This window comes from Morone saxatilis, unplaced genomic scaffold, assembly GCF_004916995.1.
Source record: "Morone saxatilis isolate NCDOM2014 unplaced genomic scaffold, NCSU_SB_2.0 Contig10, whole genome shotgun sequence".
NCBI classification, from domain to species: domain Eukaryota; kingdom Metazoa; phylum Chordata; class Actinopteri; family Moronidae; genus Morone; species Morone saxatilis.
The window spans coordinates 1,304,383-1,329,401 of NW_023339652.1; the positions used below are offsets into that span (position 1 = coordinate 1,304,383).

At 39.0% G+C, this 25,019-nt stretch overlaps 4 protein-coding genes across 4 annotated transcripts in view; 1 reads left to right on the forward strand and 3 right to left on the reverse strand.

The window, feature by feature from the left end:
- The window catches only part of LOC118341710, a gene marked incomplete in the record, with an annotated part of 10,542 nt that extends 2,259 nt beyond the window's left edge, over positions 1-8,283 (reverse strand). The window contains 4 exon segments of the mRNA XM_035680043.1: positions 404-697; positions 2,839-2,869; positions 6,894-6,977; positions 8,015-8,283. Coding sequence (XP_035535936.1) covers positions 404-543 — 140 coding nt within the window.
- On the forward strand, positions 1,628-13,289 carry LOC118341694 (bestrophin-3-like). Its single transcript, XM_035680018.1, has 14 exons — positions 1,628-1,789; positions 1,886-2,049; positions 3,338-3,432; positions 5,528-5,615; positions 6,313-6,458; positions 6,841-6,995; positions 8,414-8,491; positions 8,684-8,836; positions 10,126-10,206; positions 10,820-10,971; positions 11,246-11,336; positions 11,579-11,697; positions 11,834-12,109; positions 12,192-13,289. Exons 2-14 carry the CDS (start codon positions 1,898-1,900, stop codon positions 12,574-12,576), a joined length of 1,971 nt encoding a protein of 656 aa, XP_035535911.1. The 5' UTR covers positions 1,628-1,789; positions 1,886-1,897; the 3' UTR covers positions 12,577-13,289.
- Positions 13,290-13,553: 264 nt separating this feature from the next.
- On the reverse strand, positions 13,554-19,869 carry nots (nothepsin). Its single transcript, XM_035680464.1, has 9 exons — positions 19,693-19,869; positions 18,255-18,435; positions 17,568-17,685; positions 16,520-16,638; positions 16,004-16,203; positions 14,722-14,847; positions 14,246-14,390; positions 14,017-14,115; positions 13,554-13,730 (listed from the first exon to the last, which is right to left on the reverse strand). Exons 1-9 carry the CDS (start codon positions 19,755-19,757, stop codon positions 13,554-13,556), a joined length of 1,230 nt encoding a protein of 409 aa, XP_035536357.1. The 5' UTR covers positions 19,758-19,869.
- A 1,028-nt stretch (positions 19,870-20,897) lies between these two features.
- Positions 20,898-24,894, reverse strand: cct2 (chaperonin containing TCP1, subunit 2 (beta); the record flags this gene model as incomplete). Its single annotated transcript, XM_035680030.1, is given in 7 exon segments — positions 20,898-21,334; positions 21,490-21,631; positions 22,656-22,755; positions 23,068-23,171; positions 23,797-23,925; positions 24,010-24,129; positions 24,791-24,894. Coding segments are annotated over 7 exon segments (730 nt in total), but the record flags the coding sequence as incomplete, so codon positions are not given.
- Positions 24,895-25,019: the final 125 nt, after the last annotated feature.

A 25,019-nucleotide genomic window follows, 5' to 3' on the forward strand; every position in this document is an offset into this window, starting at 1 on the left:
CCACTCTACAGCTCCACGTCCCGTCCAGCAGATGGCGGTAATGTCACTATAAAGCTGGTTAACCGCCATTAAAACCTAATGAAGAAGGAGAAGAAGCAGGCAGCGGGATATGGCGCCATCTTGTGTACGTTTACAAAGCACATCATTGACATTAACGGACAATACTCAACATTTAGTGCTATTAAACCAACTCCACACACATACAATTAAATTATATTGGTGGTGAGTTTGAATTTAATACAAATATCACCATGTTTTTGACCTAATAATACCCACCGCGCCCTAAAAAAATAAAAAAGTAACAACAAGCCGTTATTTATAAAACGTCCGTTATACGTCTACGTTATTAACAATGGCGGACAGCCACAGAGGAACAAACTAACCGTGTCAGAACTAAACTCACCTGTTTACGATGTTTCTGCCGTTGTGTCTCTGTCTGCTCGCACTTGATTTTACCGCCAAACGAACAGTTCCTCCGGGGCGGAGCAGCAGCGGCGGTCCGAGAGCAGCCGACAACTCACGGAGAAAGCCGAGAGCCGACATCAAACTGACCGCAGAGCAGCGCTCAGTGGCGGGAGAGCCGCATTCGTAACACGGGGTCTCCTCACGGATGATCCGCTGGAGGGGAAGATCTCAGTGTGCGGCTGCGCAGAAGACACATTACACAGAAACGAAGACGTCTCACTCCGCTTCATTTCTGCTGCACAGAAACAACAGCCGCTCGCATGGCTGAGTTTTACAGCAATACTTCACTTTATAGTCTATATTCTGAGTATTAAACACTCACACTAGATATAATTAAAGAGTGGTTAGGGTTAGGGTTATTTCAGTTCATTTGAGAGTCACAGTAAAACTAGCATCAATATATCAAAATCAGAAACTTTATTGAGGACATATACATTCCATACATTAACTACCAAACATGTATACCATAATATTTCATTATAGAGTTTACCTTTAACTATAATGTATACTTAATATAATTATAATCAATTAATATAAAAAAATTAAATAAAAGAAACGCAAAAAACCTGCAAAACAATTAAATTTATGATGTTTCCAATCGTTGTCTAAAGGTTTTATAATCAGTATCTATAGAAGTATAAAAGGAGGGTAATCTTTTAAACAAATAAATAATGAAGCGAAGATGTTTACTTCAATTTAACTGAATGTAATCAGTACAAATAACTTAATTTACTCAAGTTAATTTAACAATAAATACTTGAGTTATTTCTACTCAAATAACATTTTTGCTTAAATTGTTAAAGTGAATAAACAAAAGCAAACTGTTTCCCTCAGTTTGAGTTGAACTAACTCATCGGGTTTTACAGTGTATTGATTCTATTAATGGAGTTTATTTAATGTTTTTTATTTTTAAAAGTGCAACCAAAATAAAAGTACTGATGCCAACGTGATTCTGGCGTGACCTCATGTTGTCACTGACTGCGTTTCTGTTTATACGTGTTTACCTCCACGGCTATCTATGCCAACACACACACACACACACACACACACACACAGCTGAAACATGACTACGCTGGATCATCAATACAACTCTGGACCTGCATGTGTGTGTGTGTGTGTGTGCCTGGCATTACTGGGCAACTGGACAGCATCATAGTGAGAGAAAGTGGGAGCGAGAGAGTATCAGAGAAAGAGAGAGAGAGGGAGAGAGAGATGGAGGGGGAGGCGGTGGTTGGTTGGCATTTTGAAAAAACAAATGAGGAAAGAAGAAGCCTGATGGGAAGCACCGCGGAGGAAAAACAAAGACGCCTGTGAGGTTTTTTCTGTGAGTAAAACAACCACAATTATAATTTACATTGATAACAAGACTCATAATGTTACGGCAGTGTTTATTTTATTATTATATATTATTTATTGTCAGGTTTGCGTCAGGATGACCGTCACATATTCCAGTAAAGTAGCAAACGCCACCTTCTTCAGCTTCCACCGGCTGCTGCTGCGCTGGAGAGGAAGCATCTACAAGCTGCTGTATCGAGAGTTCATCCTGTTCGCTCTGCTCTACACCGTGCTGAGCGTCGTATACAGGTCACACACACACATATATATATAAACACACTGTGGTGGCATGTTTGCAGAGTGCTTCATTACTGCAGATATTTCCTTTAAAAAGCTGCATTGTAATTCATTTAGAGTTGGTTCGACTTTAGTTGAACTTTTAAAGTCATATTTGAGTTGTACAAGCAGTTGAATTAAGTTAAATGCCTTCATCCTTAAGGAAGCTCTTTTCTATCATTTAGTAAACTCAGTGACAATGTTTTATGGATATTTCATCTTATATTAAATGCATAACAATAACAATAGAGAACAACTGATAAAACAGTGGATGAATTCTGAGCAGATTATTGCATCAGAAAGTAGTTTTCCTGATAATTTTAAAGACAAACTGTTTGTATTGTGTATTTTTTATTTTTGAACAATCATACAGACTGAATTGTCTTCTTTTATGGTGTCAAATTCAGTCAAGAAGGCCTCACGAACCCCCTGTGAAGCTTTTGCGACCCTAAGTGGGGGTCTCGACCCCCAGGTTGGGAAACACTGCTTTAGAATGAACCTTTTACATCTACAAGTGTGTCATGTTTCTACAGTAGCCCAGAACGGACAAACTAAACACAGGTTCGCCTCACAGCCTCGTTCTCATTCCCAGGTCATCAGATACAGATGTGAGTGGTGTTCAGTTAGTTGCAATCTGATACTTCAGCACTAGATGCCACTAAATCCTGTAAACTGGTCCTTTAACTGAATTAGAAAACTTGTTAAATAAACTTAAATATTTATTAATTTATCACATTTTAGGTGTAAGAATTCAATACTAACCTTCATCCTGGTTCTCAATGTTTTCATCACCCTGAAAACAAACAACTGTGTTTAATTAACTTTAAACAAACATTATATTTATGTTAATTTAATGAAAAAAGATGATTTCACTAAATTCCTGTGTGAATCTTTACAGTGTGGTTCTAATTTGTGCTTTTTCTGTCTGCTTATATTCTATATTTTTCAAATTTTCAGACAGAATAACAGCAAATTTATGTACTAACAAGTATTTTGTGTATCAAAACCTGATCTTCCTATTCCTCTGTGCCGTAGAGCTCCATTGTTACCCAAAGACTATTAAAAACACACACCATGAACACTTTTCACAATTCTGACATAATCACACATTGACCGTCCTGCTGCCACAAATACTCACTAGAGCAGCAAGTGTGGATTCATAAATGTGTCATAAAATGGAGCCAGTACCTCAGATTCGTACTTAAGTACTTTGCCTGAGTGGTTATTATTGTTTGTGATGTCTGTGTCCTCTGTGCTGCAGGACCGTCCTCTCCGACCAGCAGAAGAGGTTGTTCGAGAAACTCTCCATGTACTGTGATAAATACGCAGAACAGATTCCCGTCACCTTCGTTCTGGGTACGTCTCTCCGTTTACTCACTACAGCTGTATTCTCACAGGACCACACCTCGATAAAGTTGTGTTTTTATACTTTTTTTACGAGTGATAAAGTTGTGTTTTTATACTTTTTTACGAGTGATAAAGTTGTGTTTTTATACTTTTTTACGGGTGATAAAGTTTTGTTTGTAGAAGCAATAAAGTGGTGTTTTTCTACTTTTTTACGAGCGATAAAGTTGTGTTTTTATACTTTTTTACGAGCGATAAAGTTGTGTTTTTTATACTTTTTTACGAGTGATAAAGTTGTGTTTGTACAAGCGATAAAGTTGTGTTTTTATACTTTTTTACGAGCAAAGTTGTGTTTTTATACTTTTTACAGGTGATAAAGTTGTGTTTGTAGAAGCAATAAAGTGGTGTTTTTATACTTTTTTACGAGCGATAAGGTTGTGTTTTTATACTTTTTTACGGGTGATAAAGTTGTGTTTGTACAAGCGATAAAGTTGTGTTTTTATACTTTTTTACGAGCAATAAAGTTGTGTTTTTATACTTTTTACGGGTGATAAAGTTGTGTTTGTAGAAGCAATAAAGTGGTGTTTTTATACTTTTTTACGAGTGATAAAGTTGTGTTTTAAATTTTTTTTTTTTACGAGCGATGAAGTTGTGTTTTTATACTTTTGTATGAGCGATAAAGTTAAAGATTAAGTTTTTGTACAAGTGAAAAATTATATAGCTAACTTGTAATATGATATGAATGATCGTAATCTGTCTCATTATCTGTCTCATTATCAGACAGATTCTTAATGGTTTACAGATTACAGACTTGTCAGATTCACAGGGGATCAAAGAACACAGTCGGTGTTATTAATATTAATCACAGGAGGAGCCGGGCTAATATTAGTCTTCTGAGAACAGGGCTTAACACTCAGCCCCACTGACTGACAGACCAGTGTTTGTATTTGGTATTACTGCTTTCACTTACTATAGGAGCACTTCTTCCACTACTGTAATGACTAAAAAAACTCTAAAACTCTGAGTATAACTCTGCTTCCTGTTTGAGGAGCCACAGCAGACCGACAGACAGGCTGTTTGGTTGCCTCATTAGCAGGCTGCTAATGGAAACAGATCATTAAAGAACAGATGGCTAAAAGCAGGATGAGTGTTTGTGTATCTGATCCCCACCCTGATCCCCAATCAGAGGGAACACACAGTGTCTATATGTTCCCATGGTGCTATATATATTCACTCATTATATTTTAATCAGGCCTGATCAACAAATCCAATGTTTCCTCAACTTAAAATAGCAAATACATCCATACAACATTCACTCAACATTCACATGTAATAAATGTTATAAACAGTACATATGCTAACACCCAAAAAACACATATCTTATGCTATAAAGCTCCACAAAACTAATGCTAAACTTGTTAAAGTCATAATAAATATGATTTCTGAGTGGACACAGTTTGCTAAATACACATTAAAGTAATACTTGAACATTTTGTATTCACTTTTGAGAGTTAGATTGGAAGATTGATATCAATCTCATGATTGAAGCTACCATTAGCCTAGCTTTTAGCATAAAGAATGAAAACAGCTAGCTGGCTATATCCAAATGTACAAAATATTTACCTATCAACACTTCTGAAGTTCACCGATTAACATTTTATATTTGTGAGCTTTAGAAATGCTGGTATTTACAATTTCTTTTGTATATTTAAACAGCCCTAGCTTCAGTTACTTTTAGAAATAGTATTAGTTTTTGTTAGTATTAGCTCCGAGAGTAGTAGCATTACTTGTCAAAGCTGTTGTTGACAATATTATAGTTTTATGGGCAGTATTAGTTGGTGTTGTTGTTGTAATACTGGTGGCAGAAGCAGTACTAGCACTCGCTGTAGCTCTTGTTGTTGTTGGTGTTTTAGTTTTAGAAGTTGTTGTGTTGGCAGGAGTACAGTAATAGGAGTCAAGCTAAGCATTCACTGGCCTCAGCTTCAAATTTACTTTAAACAAAGAACAAACAAGAAACATCTACTTGGAGTTTGGAGTGAAGCTGCTATAATGAATTTTTATTTGTGTGAAATAATATGAATTTAGTGAAAATATTGATGTGTTTTAGGTTTTTATGTGACGCTGGTGGTGAATCGATGGTGGAATCAGTTTGTTAATCTGCCCTGGACAGACCGACTCATGTTCCTCATCTCCAGGTAAACTCAAACTTATAAAGTGATCTATTATTGATTTTTTTCCAATGTGGCTTCTTACATGGTCTGTGTTGACTTTGGTAGATTGGATGTTTCTTAGTCAGTTTTTTCCTACCTTATAAGTCAGAAGATTGGCCTCCCTGATGGTGACCATCTGATGAGTTTGTATGTTCAATGCTCTTCCCGTAACTAGTTCAACAAACCGCTCAGCCATTAAAATGTTCAAGTTAGACAGGATTTTGTTCCAGGAACATGATGGTTTTAAACTGATGCCATTGTTCCAGCAGCCCATTATTCAAAAACCCCAAAAAGTCTGAAAAATATCACATTGGATTGAAGGCCCACTGATCCGAACACTCTGGTGTCATCAATTAATGTATGTAGCTGACGTAACTAAGGTACTTATTTCAAGCCAAACCAAACTATTACTAAACCTAACCAAGTAGTTTTGATGCCTGAACCTTCTGAACCAAACTGCAACTTAGGAGCGTTGATCAGGCCCCCAAAAAATCGGGCCCGATGTGACCCGAGTCCATCCTACAGCAGCCCAAACCAAAATTGGGTTCATCTGGGTTCAGGTATAGAATAAAAACTCTACTTAAGAGCAGTGGGCTTTTGTTTTTGTCCTACAGAAGGAGTACTTTGTTCATGTAGACACACAATGTGATTTATCTCATTATGTTTCCTCTGTCTGTTCCAGCTGTGTTCAGGGTAAAGATGAATATGGCCGCCTGCTGCGCCGGACGCTAATACGCTACGTTAACCTCACATCGCTCCTCATCTTCCGCTCCGTCAGCACGGCCGTCTGCAAACGCTTCCCGACCATGGACCACGTGGTCGAGGCCGGTGAGAGCGTTGCAGATTGAAGGAAACTTTGTTACTGAGACTATATGTGAACAATATCTATAGTATTTATATATTTTGTGTGTAACTGAACTGTCCGTGCTGAAGTGCTGAAAGTCAGATAAAGTTCAGCTCCTTCCCAGATGTTATTCTTTCTTCCTGTAACTGTCTGATCTGGCCCCGGGGAAAGGCTCGTTATCGGCCAATTAAAGCAGGACTCTGCTGCAGGAGAGCGGAGAGGATTGTGATAACCTGCGTGTCTGATTCCTCTCTCAGACTGCGACGCAACGTAATCCTAAAGTGATATAACAGATCCGTTTTAGAGCCTTCATAAGGGATAAAACACTGATTACTGGTTTTAAATAATCCGTCTGCCCTTCTGCAGGTTTTATGACTCTGGAGGAAAGGAAGGTGTTTGACAACATCCGCTCTCCTCACCTGAAGTACTGGATTCCTGTTGTCTGGTTCTCCAACTTGGCGTCTAAAGCTCGACAGGAAGGACGCATCCAAGACAGCATCGACCTGCAGAACATTCTCAATGTGACACATGGGATTACAATAAACCTTTTATATTCTGCCTCAAAACATTAATGTATAGATATTCAGAGGGTGGGAAGCCTCAACAGGAAAAAACTAGTCACATAGTGAAATAAAAAGAACACATTTTCCTAATTCTGTCATATAAAACTGGATTTAACTGTTAGCTAGTGGGTAGCTAGCAGAGCAAATTATACAGTGGAGAATGTATTAATTTAAGTCTTGTCCTTAAGATCCTTTACTTGACTAAAAGTACTAATATTACACCATAAAAATAATAAAAAGTCCTGCATTGAAACGTTACTTAAAGCAGCTACGAGAAACTTGTATATTGTGTTGATTCTGGCGCCCCCTGTGGACAAAGGCGGTAATGTTTCTACCGCCTTGTTTCATTGATTTCAAGGGGAATCCGACCCGGTGGCAGGCATTAAGAATAACTATAAAGAAATATCCGATCTTCTCTCTTGTTTGTTTATGTAGGTCGTCATCAGGATTAAATTAAAACTTTTTCATAACCACTTAAAACTCCTTGTAATACATTTAAGTAAAAGTATAATCAGCAAAATGAAGTGTTGAACTGTTACTGTTGTACAATTATATATGATATTATTAGATTATTATCACTCATACATTAATAAGTTAAAGCAAGATTTTACTGTTGTAGTTGGTTCAAAATTATTATAATTATTATTAAAATAATTCAAGTAAAAGCAGCAAATCTTCACATTTGAGCTAGAGCCACGGAATTTGTTTTACATTACAAATTATCTAAACAATTCTCAAAATAGTTGCCAATCAATTTTCTAATTGATTAATAGACTAATTGTTTCAGCTGTACTTGTATAAACTATTGGGTAGTTTAATTTATATATAAAAAAGTCTCATCATATGTTTTTAAAGCCAAAATTTAATTTGTAAAATAATTAAAGTAAAAACTACATTTCCTAAAATTTGTACTTATGTAAATGTACTTCCACCACCTTTAGCTCTATACTGTGCTGTATTCGCTAAGCCACGCCTACCTTTGAGTGATCCAATCACATGTTCTGAACTTGATTTAACTCCGCCCACATATTCTACTTCACTACATCACATTACTGAAACTAAAAAACTTTGACTGCCTGTAAGAGGGCTGAACAGAAGCACTCTGAGGCTCGCTCTGGTGCAGCACTGAAGTGTCCCATTAGGTTATAAACAGATCTTGTCAAACATAAAATGGCACTTATGCAGCCGCACTTAGAGTCTAAATCCCTGTTAGTGAATGACCGCATAAACCAGACATGTAGGTAACGTGACACCCAGCTTGCTCCCGAAGGGCGGGTGGGGCCGTTCTTCCATTCAGCACGGAAATTTGGGTTTGGTGATCGCTGCCAAACCGACGTCCCTACTGACTCTTTGTGTCTCTGTGTGTCTCTCTTCAGGAGATGAATCTGTTCAGGACTTGGTGCGCGACTCTTTTTGGCTATGACTGGGTCGGCATCCCGCTGGTTTACACACAGGCCTGTCTCTCTGTTCCCTGTCTCACATCTGTCACCATAACATGTTTAAAACGGATGTAACTGTAGCTCATCTAATCACATCAGTAATCATCTTCCATCATTACCGTAACCCAATCAGTGCTCTGAGTCTCCCACACAGACAGACAGAGGGAGGGATGTACAGTAAAAGTCTCTCTCTCTCTCTCTCTTCAGGTCGTCACTCTGGCCGTCTACACCTTTTTCTTCGCTTGTCTGATTGGTCGTCAGTTCCTTGACCCCGACCAAGGTTACCAAGGCCACGACCTCGACCTCTATGTCCCCGTCTTCACCCTGCTGCAGTTTTTTTTCTACTCCGGCTGGCTGAAGGTGTGGCCTGTTTTATATGTTTCTGAATATAAACAAGTCCAATACAAACAGACCGAAACCAACAACCTGTTGGTGCGCCTGTCAGTACTTTTCTGACTTCCTTTCTGTCGCTCTCAGCTTCAAAGCAGGGTCAACTTTTCGGTGGAGCAAGTGGGGCACTGACTTATGCAGAGATGGCATGAAGTTTTGTGTCTCAGTTTTCCAATTTATCTAATTTCAGTACAGGGACCCCAGAATGCAGAAATATTCAGATACACAAACACATTCATACCACCTGTAAACTGCTAACGTGCTACCATAAGACGAGACACTAGACACACCCCTGACTTCAAGGTTCATTGGTTTGAATCTGATGAAGCGACATCCGAAAACGGAGTCTATTGCACTGGTGTATATTTTTGGTTGTCTAGTTTACTGTAAATAAACAGCTTTACTTGAACTTATCTTAATTTTCCAAAGTTCACTCACCTCCAGTTGGCTGTACAGTCCTCCTACACACTTTTAAAGACCTTTAAGAAAGAAGTTTAACACCTATTTTACGTCCAAAAAAGTATGAAGGAAAATCTGTATTGGTTCCATTATTTTTTTTAGTACACGATCAATATAGTTAACTTCATTAATCTAATCAACTTCTAATACTTTAATACATATTTAAGACATTTATGTGTGGTTTGTCCAGACTTTACTGTCTTGTAATAATTTAATTGAGAAAAAAAAAAACAGTTTTAAGAAATCTAGTGTTTCATTTAAGGACATAAAACCTGTGCAAGTACAAAACTGTAAATGTTTAATGGTTGACAAAAACTGTGTATATTGACAAGTTTATGATTAATTCTTGGATTACCTGCAAGCACAAGAAGCTAGCCAGATGGAAAATTATCTTTGTACACTGATATTCAAATTGGATCGTAGGAGAAGAGTTTAAGTTACAAAATGATGAAGTATTCAATACATTTTTATAATTGTTGATGTTGAATTTTGTTACTTAAAGCAAAATAATCAATATATCACATATTTGAACATTTATATTCTATTCTATCACACTAAAATAAACAGGCACGTGGTTGACCTTTAACTGTTGTACCGTTATTAATAACTCACCATATAAAGTTATTAATAACTTACTTGGTGGACATAAGCCAGAGAGCCACAAGTAATGGGACTAAAGATTTAAAGTTGGTCCTGTGTGTCGCACTAGAAGAAAGGGTCAGAAAAATCTTAGCTTGTGTGTGAAGTCATGTCTTAACAGTGAGTCTGAATACCAGATATGATTTGTGCCTTGTTGTTAGGTAGCGGAGCAGCTGATTAACCCGTTCGGAGAGGACGACGATGACTTTGAAGCTAACTGGATCATCGACAGGAACCTTCAGGTCAGTGAGGTTTGAAAACTCTTGACATGTTCAGGTTTTACCGTCTAGGCCAGTAGAAACCCATTCATTCAGATAAGGCTTCCACTGTTAGCTGAAAGAATGATGGTGTTAGCCTGGTTCCAGACATCTTTAAGTGTTCAAATAATTCTGGTGTTGTGCTTTATGATGTCCCCTAGTTGGAGAAACTGATTGACCAATCAGAGTTTAGTACGCACGATTAAGAACCGGGACATCATCTTCGTACAGAGTTAGCTAACTATTCAACTACATTCATGAGAAAATGGCGAAAAACGTGTATTGCTGACTTTCAGAAATAACTCTAAAATCAGCATATTTCTTTGATTAATGAAAAGAAAATACTCCTTGCTACTGATTGGTTAGGGCAAAACTTAACAAATTGTTGAGTGAATGAGCTTAAAGGTCCAGTGTGTAAGATTTAGTGGCCAACCAACTGAAACCTGTTTCCCCGCGCGAAGGGGAAACTACGGTGGCGGCGAAACTCCAAGCTCTGTAAATAAAAATGTCTCATTCTAAAGTATCAAAAACACAACAATTCTTATTTTCAGGTGATTATAAACTAATGTCGTCACTTCCCGTTAAACTGTCCCTCCAGGTGTCTCTGCTGGCTGTAGATGAGATGCACATGAACCTGCCTCATATGACTAAAGACATGTACTGGAATGACAGCGAGGCACGTCCTCCGTACACGCTGGCTGCTGCTGACTACTGCATCCCTTCATTCCTTGGCTCCACCACTGACATGGGGTCAGCATACACAGACACATATCTGAACATATTACAAACTGAACTTCCATCGAACACGCTGATTTGCTAAAGTCAAGTATGTAACCCACTTCGGTTATTATGGCAACTGTTACTCAGGGAGACGTTTTAACTTGTGTCTTAATTTTAATGTTTGAAGGAATTGAATTATCATCAATGTATTTTGCAGTAAAGTAACGTATTGTGACTGGCTGTTGGATAATTAGTTAAAGTTCAATCAGCAAAATGAAAAACTTTTGTCCAATCTCTCTTCCAGACTGTCTGATATCCTGCAGTTCGATGATGCTGATGTTTGCGACAATCGTCCACGGCATCAGGACCCTATTTTTGCTTCACGCCAAGAATCGGTATGATTTTTATTACCTGTGTCAAAGATGTTTTTAGCCCTGTATAATTGTTTTTCAGTCAATAAGCAGGCTATTGAAAACACCACTTAACAGACAGGATTGTACAGCTTCGGTAGAAGTATGTGCTCTAATTTTGGAGAGTCCTGAATGGAATAAGACAGCTTTCCAGGGAAAGAGAGTATACAGATTGTACTTTTACAAATATAAATGTATATTTTTAGTCACATTTTTTATGTTTGTAGGTTCTAGGTCGAGTTCGCCGGCTGCTGAGTGTTCAAGAGCCTCCAGACCTCCGACCTCCTCGACCCATCTTCAAACGACACAGCAGTGATGCAACAGGAAGCTTCTTCCCAGACTTCAGGTACAGAATTGCTCCATTTAAAGTACTAAAGGTACCTATATTGGCAGATTTCATTATTGGGCAGCAAGGTGGCTCAATGGTTAACAGTCTGCATTGGTCAAACAGTTGGTCCTTCTGACACTGTCAATCCATCCAGGGTCCATCCACGTCCAGAGGACGTGGGTCCACCATCTTCCTTGGTCATGCCCCCCTCTGCCATGGACACCCTGTCCACCTTAAGGGAGGTCAGCAGCAACCCTCCATCCCCTGAAAGCTCACCCTCTTCTGTTTTCCCCCGGCTGGTCGTCAGTCCGCCGTTGTCCGGTGACGTCTGTCACACCATGGATTCTTCTGGCAATGGTGAAGCAGCAAAACTTCAGAATGGACTGGATCCCTCCCCCACTGAGGAGACACTGAGCTTGGATACCCAAAGGTAATTTGTTGGCTTTCTGATCAAAGTGTCATGATCCATAATGAAACTAGTCATTCTTGTGACTCATTGTTTGTATTTCCAGGACCGGTTCCTCAGTCTGTTACTCCCCCACCCAGCTGGGACCCAAGGAATTTCGCTGGACAACACAACATGTCCAGAATCGCCCACCAATACGGCCACGGGGACGCCAGTTCTCCCTCCAGTTCTCCAGGCAGTCGTCAAAAGGGTCGGTTCGCAGCCTACCTAGCCCCAAGGCTCTTGGAAGGCGAAGACGAGGCCTGGCTCGATTCCAATCCCGACGATCACCTGGTCCAACTACGGACACTCTGCAGCTCCCTGACGAGTACGACCACGAATTCCAGGGAATGGCAGGGACCGAGGACGACGACAAAGAAGGAACCAACAACAGCAAAAACCCAGACTCCGAATCACAGAGCTTGGAAAAAAATGAGAACAACTCACAGTAACATAATATTGCTCAAACAGAGCCAATCTCTCATCAATCAAAAAGTTGATTTGAACCAAGAAATGCTTAGTAAACTCTGGCTCCTTAAGTGGTCTTTTGAACACTGGAGTTACAGCTTTGTCACTGGAGACAAACCCAAACCCTAAGATGGTACTGCAAAGAACACAAAAGATACAAAAGAATCTGAATACTGGTAATCAACTCTTAAGCTTAAAAAACGGGCAACTTGGGCAAAGGTGGTAAAACCAAGCAATGACTGCCACAAATGAGGGTGATATATTTCTTTTATTTTCTTAATAGAAGAATAACTCACATTAAAAGAAGTGAAAACAGCCACCAAGAGCTGAACCTGTTCTGGAAGAACGTTCTAAAGAAACGTTGGCGGTGTTCGCACTCACTTCAATTCAGTCAACGTTTTCTAGGATGCCATCTAGTGGCCATTAGAGGAACTGCAGCTGAACAAACTTCAGCTTTGGCTCCAACTGTGGTGACTTCTGATAAAATCAAGTACTCAGGATTACTGACTGGACTTTAGAGGTTTCTAGAAGAAACTCTTTTCTAGCACAGAATCTTCTGTCTTCATGTGATAACAGTTACTGTTTATTTGTCTGTTTTTGTAAATGTAACTAAAGTAATGATTATACAGTATCTGTTGCTGCTGCTGAATCACCAAAAACTGTACTTTTTTAAATAAAAAGTTGTGACTGACTTGTACCGCCGTGCTCGCTACCGTTTAAGCTACTACTTTGCATTTAGAAACCCCCAGACGATTGGTTGGCGCTAACATCTCCAATCATCTGGTATCATATGACTAGATTCTCAAAAAATTGCAAAATAGATATGAGAATGATGGATATTTTAAGAACAATGCTGATAGCTTGTTGGTGCCTTTGGAAGAATAACAAAATGCTTTTACTTTCTTCTTAATTGTATAGTATTTATTGATCATACAGTTGTCAGTTACTGATGACCGATCTCTCAGTCTTCGGTTGGGTGCTTAGCACGGGCAAAGCCAACTTGGTCCTGTCCTCTGTCGAAGATGCTGTAGAACTCTGTCAGAAAAACATCTCCCAGAATCCACAGAGGGCCTTCGGAGGAAAAAATGTCCACAGCTTGAAAACCACTGAAACACAACTCCCTGTCGCCAAGCATTTCCTGGAGATAGAGAAAGAGACAGAGAAAGGGCAACATTTCAGTATCATACTGTGTATTTATGTTAAAGTTTATTTGACATGTGAAACATAAAAAATATAGCTAAACGAATGATTGTTTTTCTCAGTACCTTTTGATTCAAAACATTTGACAGTGACATACTTCCCTACGACAGCCAATGTTCTCTGAAAAACATTTCTGAGATAGACCCTACGTGCTAACAATGTCAAGGCAGCTAAAGACAAGCTAAAGAAGAGAAAGCTTGGACAGAATGACAAACTTCCCTCACCTTCCTAACGTAGTGCTCAGCAGTCAGTGTGTACTCTGTTCCTCCCAGGATGAATGTCACATGAGGCAAACTGGACAATCTTGCACAGTCGATAAGGAACTGGAACAAATTTAACCAAAAGTAAAAATCTGTTTTAATCTATGTAGTGTTGTTTGTTTATGTATGTTGTTTTTGTAAGTTTTAAGTATTATCCAGAAGATTTAGATAACACAATTAGATTTTTTTTAACCTCTCCTATGTTTGTAGGTGTGGCTCCAATCAACTGCTGAAGGCTGAGGATGTCATTGGTCGGCCCGGCGATAAGAGAGGTTCCAGTGTCAACAATCGCCTGGCAACCATGTGGACAGAACGAATTCACACCCTGCACCGCCACACTGAAACATACACAGACATCATAAGTTTTTATTGTTTTTATATTACCTTCAGGAATACATCTCCTTACAAAGATACATAAAAACCCTTCCAAGTGAGGGCATTTTTCTGTTTCCCCTGATTTTAAGAGTAACTAACTTAACTGTCTTACAATCCTGCTTGGACTACCATCTAGTGGTTGCTGCAACACAACACAACTGAGATGTTGGATGTGGACATTTTTGAAAATTATCACTTGTTGTTAGTACAAGGACAGGACTTCAACTTGGGGTTAAGAGTACGTTGATGAAGTCATTAATTACATAGAATCACGATATTAAAAATGTGGGAAACCTGTCCATCTTAATCTGCCAGTATCCCTTAGCAGTCACAGGGAGCCAGTTGATTAGTCCCGTATACAACTCCTCGTCTGCTCCACCAAGCAATAGTTCACCTTCTGGGTTACTGCTACTTGTTTTCCTGCAAGGACAACAAATTGCAATTTATTTTCTGTTTATGGTCAGTAAAGGACCTCAAACCCTTCATTATCACACCACTACTGAGGATGTTGAATTCCCAGAGTCCTCTGAACCCTCCTGGCACTGTGAAATCCTGGAAACCCCTATAATACTTTCCTGGATCCCTTGTGACCAAATCTATATCTTAGCATTTGGTTCATTACTGTGAAGAAAAGTAAATTAAATTGTTATTTTTAAAGTTTAGATTTTATTTAGGATCCAAACTTTTAAGACCCCTGGAAATCCCTATAATATTTTCCTGGATCCCTTGTGACCAAATGTCTTAAACCATGTCCTGAGAGTCAGCAAGTTGTTAATCCACCCAAATACTAAACTATATTCTTAAAACACAGAAAACATCTTCGAAAAGTCCTTCAAACCTCTGGACGACCCTCTAACTGCTTGGAAATCCGTAGATCCCAGGGAGTTCTTGAATTAGCCAGAAACCTTCTAGACCAAATGCTTCGAAGCACATCCCGAGAATTGGAAGGTTATCAATTCAACCAAACATTCAGTCTCTGTGTTCTGTGGCTCATGGACTTTCCTAAAATGATGAAAACCGTATTGAAAACTCCCTAAAACCCTAGACCTTTAAACTTTTGGACTCTTGGATACCCGCAAACCCCTCAGACGACTTTAGAATATCCCAAAACCTTCTAGACCACATGATTCCTTAAGAACCATGAGGACTGTCTTGGAATAATTTCTGGAATTTCCTGGAAACCCTTAGACTACCTTGAGACCCTTAAACTCTGCTGCAACTCTTGGGCTCCTCAGAAACACCCTGAAATTTAGACAACCTTGGAAGCTATAGGAACACCAAAACACAGAGATCTCTCCGAAACACAGTTCATCTGTGCATTTGGTGTCCAGAAGCTCTAGCTAGACACCGTTGAAGCCCAGTGGACCCCCCAAAATAGCAAAAGAATGCTCTAAATCTTTGTAACCCTTTGGCTGCTCCTAAAACGCTTGCACTCCTTGTACTATCCTTACAAATGTCTCCTGAAACCCTTTAGCTCCCAGTATGAATGCTAGAAAACAGACAAACTTGTAAGTCTTGGCTTTGGTCTGGAAAAAAAAACGAGATATAAAATTCTTGACAACCGGTGAAGTCGCACCTGCTGAGATAGAAGGAGAAGACAGGCTCCTTCACCGTCTTCTGCGCCAACATGTTGTCAAAAACAGGGTTTCCAAGGATCTCTGCCAGAGACGGGTAACCCATCCCCAGGACACCATCGAACCTCGCCATTACAAATGCGCCACCAGGCTCGTAGACTGACTCCCCGAACTCTTGGTTCATGACAGACAGACCCGCAACCTGGACCAGAAGACAAAGGATTACAAAATATTACACAACAGAATACTTCTTCAGCTTCTGCATGGGGTCGAAACAAATCTTTAAAGATTTGAGAAGATTTTATTCTCCTGTGAGGAATTGTGGGCAACATCAGTGTCTGTTTGCCCACAAACCCTTACACGTTTGAGGTTTCCTCAAGTTGGTTTGGTATGATCTTAATAAATAAGACATTGCGGTTGTGTGGCATCAAGTGCAGTTTGAGATCCCTGGTCTTAACTATTTGGCCAACAGGATACCCCAACTTTAAATTTTTTTTGGAGAGTATAATAGAAAGGACCTTCAGTGTGTCTCTGGCCATGACTCCCAGCAGGTGTCCTGATCCGTAGTGAATCCCAAACATTCGACCATCATGATGGAATGAAGTTGACTCAAATGCCCTGAAACACCTGTGTAATGCTGTGAACACACACACAGTTGTGTTTACATCACTTCAGACGACATTACATAGACTTGCATTCAATTCCTGAGACTTACCATAACCATAACCCCTACTTGACTACCCCTAACCTAAACCTAAGGTTACATCAGTGTTTCCCAACCTTCACAGGGGGTCACATGGCCTTCTTGATTGTAAGGGGTGTAAGTAACTTTAAGAATTATACACAGTAGGCCTTTATCTTAGCATTTGGTTCATTACTGTGAAGAAAAGTAAATTAAATTGTTATTTTTAAAGTTTTGATTTATTTAGGATCCAAACTTTTAAGACCTAAATACAAGTTATATTTACAGAGCCTTTACTCTCTCATAAACAGCCTTGTCCTGCATTAGAAAACAACCAATGAGCTAATATTAATTGTATAAAAAGTTAGGAAAATCAGGAAATATTCTGCTCAAAATTCATCCAAATCACTTGTTTTAAAAAACCTCCTTTACTGTTACTATTTGGGTTAATTGTACAGTTTTTAAGATAGAATATCCATAAAATATGCCAGTCAGTTTACCAAATGATAGAAAAGGGGTCCCTTTAGGAAAAAGATTGGGAACCACTGATCTACATTATGGTGACTGGCGTTTTGTCCCCAAAAGGAAGTAGAGGCCCCACAATGTGACTGTGTAAACAGATTTATGTCCCCACAACATCAGTAATACAAGTAAGTACACACACACAGACCTTGAACTTCTTATCACAGTCATGAACACATTAAACCATACTGTCATGTTGTCCTGACCCACAAACACAACCCCCTTTAAAATATTTATACAAAGTCAAACACTTGGATGAGTTGTGTACTGTAGTGTTATATTGTCTTGTGAGTAGTGCAGCGTGTGTGTGTGTGTGTGTGTGTGTGTGTAGTGTTGTGTAGTATTGTGTAGTGCTCGGGTACCACAGGCTTGGCTGACACAGTAGGAAGATGGCACCCAGAGGTCGGATGAGCCGGTGTCAAAAACCACAGAGAAGTTCTGCTCCGGAGTCCCCAAAGTAATTTCACCATAATACTGAGCCTGACAATAAACACAGACACAATGGAAGTCTATAGCACAACAAACAAAACAAACAAACAAATAAACGTGGTGTTATGAGAAATGGTTGCTGGTTGGATGCCTGACTTAATACTCAAGCTCATAAAGCCGGTGTGTGTAGGAATAAAAAGTTAAATACTTTGGCGCCACCTGTGGTAGCATCAAGAATGACACTGTCCCACACACCAAAGTTATAATAGTTCACAAAAAAACTAAACTTAAAACCAAAACTAGGTGTTAAGTTAACTGAAATAAAAATAAAAATATACAGGAAATGGCATTGTTTCTTTTATTTATTGAGACTGAACTATTCTAAATTCTTAAATCATGAAGTCCCTTAACTTAAACTAAACTGAATTGAAAACAATAATTAGAAATGAAAAAATTTAATAAATCTATAATATATATAAAAAAAACTAAATACATTTTTAAAAATAAACATACTCAATAGCGAGAACCCTGAAATAATACCCTGAAAACAGTGATATAGTCATGGAAAATAATAATTTTATAGTCTCAAAGGAAACGTTTAACACTAAGTTTGTTCTCACGTCCATGTAGTTGTAGATCTTCTCGCTGTAGCGTCCGAGCCGCAGTGACGGCGTGCCGGGCGGGAAGCACTGAGCATAACGCCGGTTAAACATGTCAGGACGGTGATTCTTCAGGAACTCGTGCAGCTGGCCGTCAGCTCGCAGCTGAGTGCGAATCGAGTTTGTCCGCCTCAGAGGGATCCTGAGAAGGTGACATTTTAATATCTGGGGTTAAAATGTTAGTGTCCCATTGATTCATTTCTTAAAGGAATAGTTAAATATTTTTCTAGGATTTTAGGTGAGAAATAGTCAATGCAGTAATGAGTGGGTTCATTTTTGAGTTTCTTGTCTTGTCAATCACAAGGTAGCCTAGTAAGTCAAGTAAAAAGTAAAAAAAGATAATATTCTGGCAGCTGGGCACTAAAAAATACTGTAAAATAACATATATATTACAATTACAGTGATTATTATTTCTTTCAATATCATCTTCAATTAAACAAATCATTCTAAAATTACAATAACTTTTTTTTTGCTTTTTTTACAAATTTTACATTATTTTATGACAATTTATATACATTAAATACATTAAAATTGAATTTAACAGTTCAATCTATTAAATAAACATTAAGTAGCAAATGTATTTTAATCTTTTTATGTGAAAAAAAGGGCATTTTCTTTCAAATAAGCAGTCATTTTTATCATTATTTACATATTTTTCCTGTTATTTTACATTGGACATGTGAATTTGCAGACTGTTTTTGTAATTTTATTAATATTTTTACTTAATGAGGCTTCAGTGTTGGCTTCATATCACAGACCCAATTATATACTGTCAGTGTTCGGGTTAGGTAATACTGAGTGGGACAGAACATGATTAACGTCTATGTAAATACTGGTAACAAATAAAAAAACATAAATATTATTTTAATTGTGATGAAAACTCGGATATTTGACTATTTTACAGATATTTTACACGTCCACAGCTAAAAAATCCACTTACCAGCACCTCTAAAGCTCACTAATTAATATATCTTGTCTGTTTATTCACACAGAAAAAAAACAATGGGGGAGTGATATGCTAGGCTAGCTGTTTATGCTAAGCTAGGCTAACTGGTTGCTAGCTGTAGCTTCATATTTACTGCAGTGAGAGTCGTATTAATCTCTTGGATAGAGAGATTAATAAGAGATTACTTATTTCCTAAAACGTTTTCCCTTAAAAAAGAAAACTTCCAGGAATAATTGAGCTTTGAAAACTTTTTAAAAATATTTTTTTAATGTAAAACAAATTCGACTCAAACTTTAAAGTGTTTCGGGACCCTGAGATGAAATTAAACTGTCAATTAGGAGTTAAATCTTGAAATTATGGAGGATGGAGGTTAAAAAAGGTACATTCTTGAACTAAGTAGCCGGCAGTTTCTGTACTTGTACACTGATTTTAATGGAGGGTGTTTGTTCCTACCTGACCAGCGCTGAGCTCGTCCATGTCCACATCAACAGCACCACCACCAACACCAGCCTCAACATGTCTGTCTGCCTGTGAGTCTGTCTGTGTGACTGCTGGTTAGCAGACAATGAGAAGTTTATTAGGATTCAGTGCTGCTCTGATTGGATCTAAGGCTCTGTGAGAAAATCCACCCCCAAAACTGACTTCACCTTTAATTTAAATTACAAATCAGAGGTAGTTTTTTTTCTGTTTTATGCAACTTTATGCTCCTTTAACCTCTTTCTTAAATTTAAGACTCATCAGCAGTAATTTAAAGGTGCAGTGTGCAGCATTTAGGAGGAGGATTTATGGGCACAAATTGAAAATATCCGGTCTTGTTGGGTAACTTCAGTCTGTTGACACTCTGAGGTCTCAGTCACTCTGACCCAACAAAGCAGACGGTGCCAACTACTGAATAACATGAATACTTTATTTTCACAATATCTCTTCCCGTCTTCCTTTAGGGAAGTCAGTCCAACACTTTGGGTCAAATACCTCAACAGTTACTGGAGGGATTGATATAAAACATTAGTGATCATTAGAATAATAGCTTGACATTATCTACAACTTTATATGACTTATTTAGTGTCAAATTTGAGATACTTGAGTGTTTTCTTTACATACTGAAATGGGCCGGCACTCTTGCTCTTACTTTTTATTGGTTACCACCACCTCTGGTGAGCCTGAAAACAACTGAACTGTGTATCTGTGTAAACACATAGCTAGTGCTTGTTGAAAACAATGAATGAATGAATACAAAACGGTAAAATAATTAAGGGTATGTTGTGTTCAGGGTCAGGGTTGTGCTGAAAATATCCCACTTGGTGATGGGAGTTACGGTCTGGGTGCTAGAAGCATAATCATGAGGTGTCCCTCGGCACAAATCTCTGACTCAGGAGACACACAGCAGGTACAATTGCCATGGCAACATTTAATTGGAGTTGGGAGTACACGGTGGATTGAGATTACCTAATTAATACAGTTTGGCATAACAGCACACAGACAATTAGGGTACAGGCACCTTTTTTGGTCCAATTCGGGCTCTGTAGGAAATATCGTTCTTTATACTTTGTGGTTGAAACTCAGCGACAATACAGCTGAAAACCTGGAGGAAGAAGTGAAATATCTGAACTGTGTGAGTAAAAACATTTAAGAAGAGGCACAAACACGACAAACAAATCTTCTGATGAGGATTGGTTCATTTATTTCAGTAAACAAAACAAACAACGTCCAAACTTGCATTCTGAGCGGCACAAACGGGCTAACGTTAGCGTAACCAGCTTCCAGCGAGAGCTGTGACCTCCGCTAATGTTAGCTTCACACTTCTGTTGACACCAGCTATATATCTATATCTATGTCTATATCTATATATAGATATATATATGATTAGCTTGTTTCTTGCTAGCGTTAGCACTGAAGTTAGCGGTGTCTGATGGTTAGCTAGCATTAGCCAGCTAGCCTGTGCAGTGCTTCCACAGGGATAGGTTGACAGACGGTGGACAGCGGAGCGTTTCTTTAAATTTGAACTACACAGGTGATAAATAACAAAACTGATCCCTCCCCGTTCGTCTTCATCCTCCTCTTCCTCTAGCAGGGGTGATGGTCGGGAACTCTCTTCCTACAAAAACAAACAAACAGTCAATAAATGCACCTTTCATTAAGGACTCTACAGTTTTCCACAGCATTCAGGCACTGTATGAAACTTTAAACTCAACGCTAATCAACTAAAAGTGTAACTAAAGATACAAAACGATATATGGACGATGGACCGACCTTGGTGCAGCTTTGATGATGTTGTCCACTCTCAGGATCATCTCAGCAGCTTCAGAGGCGCTCAGCAGCACCTGACGCTTCACCTGGAAGGACTCTGTGATGCCCAGCTCGGTCATGTTGCCCACTGTCCCATCAGACATGTCTGCAGGGGAAAAAAAATACACACATTCATCAAAGTTTGTCCAAAAGGAAAGTTGGTGATTGTTGGAAACACTAACAGAGACGCATTTTTAATGAGTTCTTAATTCTGTTTCTGTTCACTTTGAATGAGGTACGATGATCTTGAAGGTAAAATGAGTGTTTGTGTCTCTGGAGTCTGGTGGAGAGGTGGATAGTGAGTATTACGGGCTGCTTGTGGTTAACCTGAAAGTCCATCCTCTGTAACGGGATCCTTTCAATAATGCTGTCAGACCACTGACAATAACAACATGAGTCTGTCAGTGGCACAAACTACTACTGTTAGTGGAACAAACAACACATCTAATGAATGACTGAATTAAGGATTTATTTAGACCAAACCAGCTTTGGTGGCTGTTGGAAAGACTAGTTTTGTCTGAGATGCTCTAGCGTGACTCCCAGTGTCAAGTGAGTTTCTAATATATAAACTTATATAAAAAAAAAAGGTCCACCATTAACAAAAGACTGCCGATATTTAGTGTGTTTTTCCATATTTTATGTTTGTGTCATTTATATTTCTCCTGGTGGGATGATAAAGTTGAACTTTTTGTAAGTATAATTTATTAATTTAATTGTGTGAGATTTGAATACGTCTTGTGGTAAAAAGAACCAAGAGTTGCTAATTTTTTGGTTTCTTGTGTTTTAAGTTTGTTTTTCAATCATCTGCTTGGGGAAAATCACTGGTTTTGTCAATGGAGTCTGGTGGGTTTCAGTCTGAGATGCTGGTGCTCTAGTGCGACACCTGGTGGCTTCTGTAGCCTTTTGTTTGCAACCTCTTTTTTTTTTTTAAGATTAGGTATTTACTGACATGTTTTATGTTGTAAAACGCTGTTAACCACAGATCTTATTTCAGGAATATCACAAAAAAACAGAGAACACGTAAACTTCGAGGTGCTAAAATGCTAACTCGTCCGCACTCTATGGGTCTAATTTCCTTTAAACTTGAGCCATGTCAAAAATATTATGTGTATGATTAAAGGGTCCCTCACTCAGTCCGTAGGTGGTCTTGTTCTCCTGGTGTGCGGCTCTCAGTTGAGCCACCAGGTCGGCGCTGTCGTAGCCGGCATTGTCGGCGATGATGGTCGGCAGCTTGAAGAGAAAATAAGAGAAATACTGGATCAACAAGAGACCGTACAAGGACTCCTGAAGCTCTGATGGGATCGGTTTTATTTTCCCTCTCCACATGAACGCTGTCAGACTGAACAACCCCTTAAAATCTAAAACTTTTTAAAGCAATATTAATGTGATTCCAGAGATGAGACTTCCAATAATAATAAAAAAACCCCACAAAAACAAAGTGAACTACTTAAAGTTTTTCAGTGGAAGGAAATCGATCTGGAAAAGATAAACAGGATTTAGTCCTTAATGGGCTCAAACATAAAAAGACGAGCGGGTCCGTACCATCCTCAGAGCCTTGGCGAACGACTCCATGGCAACTGCCTCCTTTCCTGGCGTCCTATTGGCCAGATCGGTCACCACCTTGGCCATCAGCATCTCGGAGCAGCCTGACGGAGAGAGACAGTTAGAATAAAGTGTGCGCAGGAACAGGGAATGTTTTCCACAATCTTATATTTATTTTTCCCGATTATACAGCTCAGAAGTTCACACTTTTAACCTTAAGGATGCCTGCGTACATTTAGTTGCTAACCCTCGACCTTTTATATATTTATGTTGTGGGGCAGTGGATCGGACTTGTGCTTTAGACAAGTCAGTCCCTAACACCTCCTTCCTGTTGACATCACGCAGGTCTTGAAAGGGAGGTAAGCTACTAGTAATTGGGGACAACCGTAGATCCTATAATTAAAAATGAACGTGGTTTCTGTGAAGTCCCCCACAGGTTCCTGAAGAGCCACTGTGAAGCTCAGTGTGGTCGGATCTGGCCGTCACCGTCCTGGCTGTCCTGACTCTGCTGGCTCCTGGCTAACTTTAAGCCTTAATGTTATTTAAACTGGTGAGTTTTATAAAGATTCAGCCTCCGTACAGTGGGAAATTAGCTATAGAGACCTCATTATCGCGTAGTCTGAACCCGACATTACTCAGGTTACGCATGTTTCAGAGCGCCTTTCATGTTAATGTCACACAACAGTTATCGCGGCACTTCCCACTCTTTATATAGGTGTGTGTGTGTACCTCCTCCGCAGACGGTGCGTGGCTCCTTCACAGTCTGAGATAACACACACAGAGCGTCGTGCAGCGAGCGCTCCGCCTCATCCAGAATCTGCTGAGTCGCTCCTCGCAGGACGATGGTGCACGCCTCACCTGAGGGAGAGGGAAAGGGAGTCAGGGGTCAAAGGTCAAACTGAACCCGTTAATTGATACGTGTGTGTGTGTGTGTGTCCGTACCCATGTCGACTCCAGAGAAGTGGATGAGCAAGTCCTCTCCGATCATCACCTCCTCGATCAGTTTGCAGTGACCGAGTTTCACCAGCTCAGGATGGTCGAAGGTGGAGGTGATCTCTCCTCCTGATCACACACAGAAATACAGTTAATCAATCAACTGATCAATTGATTGACACCTGTATAATCAGTGTGAGGCTACATTGAACTGCGCCCCAAACTAGAAAGAACTGTTTGGTATTTAAGTCAGAAACCAGAGTGTCAAATGTTCAGTAAGATGTTAAATCTCCTTTTAAAGAGGACGTAGAAAACCAGAAAATGTGCTAATTTTTTATTGAAAATATAACTTAAATGATTAATCAATTATCAAAATGGTTTCCAGTTAATTTTCTGTTCGACTGGTCAATTAATCTAAAAAACTGATGAATCATTTCAGCTGAAAAAGTAAACTGAAGTACTACAAACAACAATATTAGACCTTTTGTTAATTTAATTGTTTTTCAGGTTATAACACATTTAATTCTCCACTATAATCTTATATTACACACTTTAAATAGATCAGTGCTTGGTGCTGTCAACAAGGGCCAAAATACATCAAATACAATGTGTTATGATTTGGCGTTATTGAATTATTTCCACTGAGGTTCTCCGATTGTTTGGAGCAGAAATTGGTCTTCAACCGGCGGCTGTTAAAATCTATATATTTCAATAATTTCAATAATTTAATATCTTAAACGTGCAACGTCTAGTCCACTATTGGCTTTATCTAATCACTGTGTCTACGTACCAGTGACCAGAGCGAGGCGCTCGACGCCAGCGAAGTCAGCGTGCTCGATGGCCATAACGCCAGCCTGAGCAAACAGCTGCTCTGGATAGTTATAGATCAACTGTCTGGAGAGGAAGAAAGAAAACAGAAGTTTAGTCATTTTACAGAAAAATAAAAATATATTATATGTATATATATATATATATATATATATATATACATATATATCGCATTCTACGGACAGTTTTTT

Excerpts from the sequence above, each read along its gene's own strand:
- LOC118341694 (XM_035680018.1), top strand. The coding sequence starts at position 1,898 with ATGACCGTCACATATTCCAGTAAAGTAGCAAACGCCACCTTCTTCAGC. Across the intron at positions 8,492-8,683 it reads TCCCGCTGGTTTACACACAG|GTCGTCACTCTGGCCGTCTA; the intron begins GCCTGTCTCTCT and ends CTCTCTCTTCAG. Across the intron at positions 11,337-11,578 it reads TTGCTTCACGCCAAGAATCG|GTTCTAGGTCGAGTTCGCCG; the intron begins GTATGATTTTTA and ends TTATGTTTGTAG.
- nots (XM_035680464.1), bottom strand. The coding sequence starts at position 19,757 with ATGTTGAGGCTGGTGTTGGTGGTGGTGCTGTTGATGTGGACATGGACG. Across the intron at positions 16,639-17,567 it reads CTGTGTCAGCCAAGCCTGTG|CATTACACAGGTGTTTCAGG; the intron begins GTACCCGAGCAC and ends GTGTGTTCACAG. Across the intron at positions 14,391-14,721 it reads TGGCAGATTAAGATGGACAG|TGTGGCGGTGCAGGGTGTGA; the intron begins GTTTCCCACATT and ends TGTATGTTTCAG.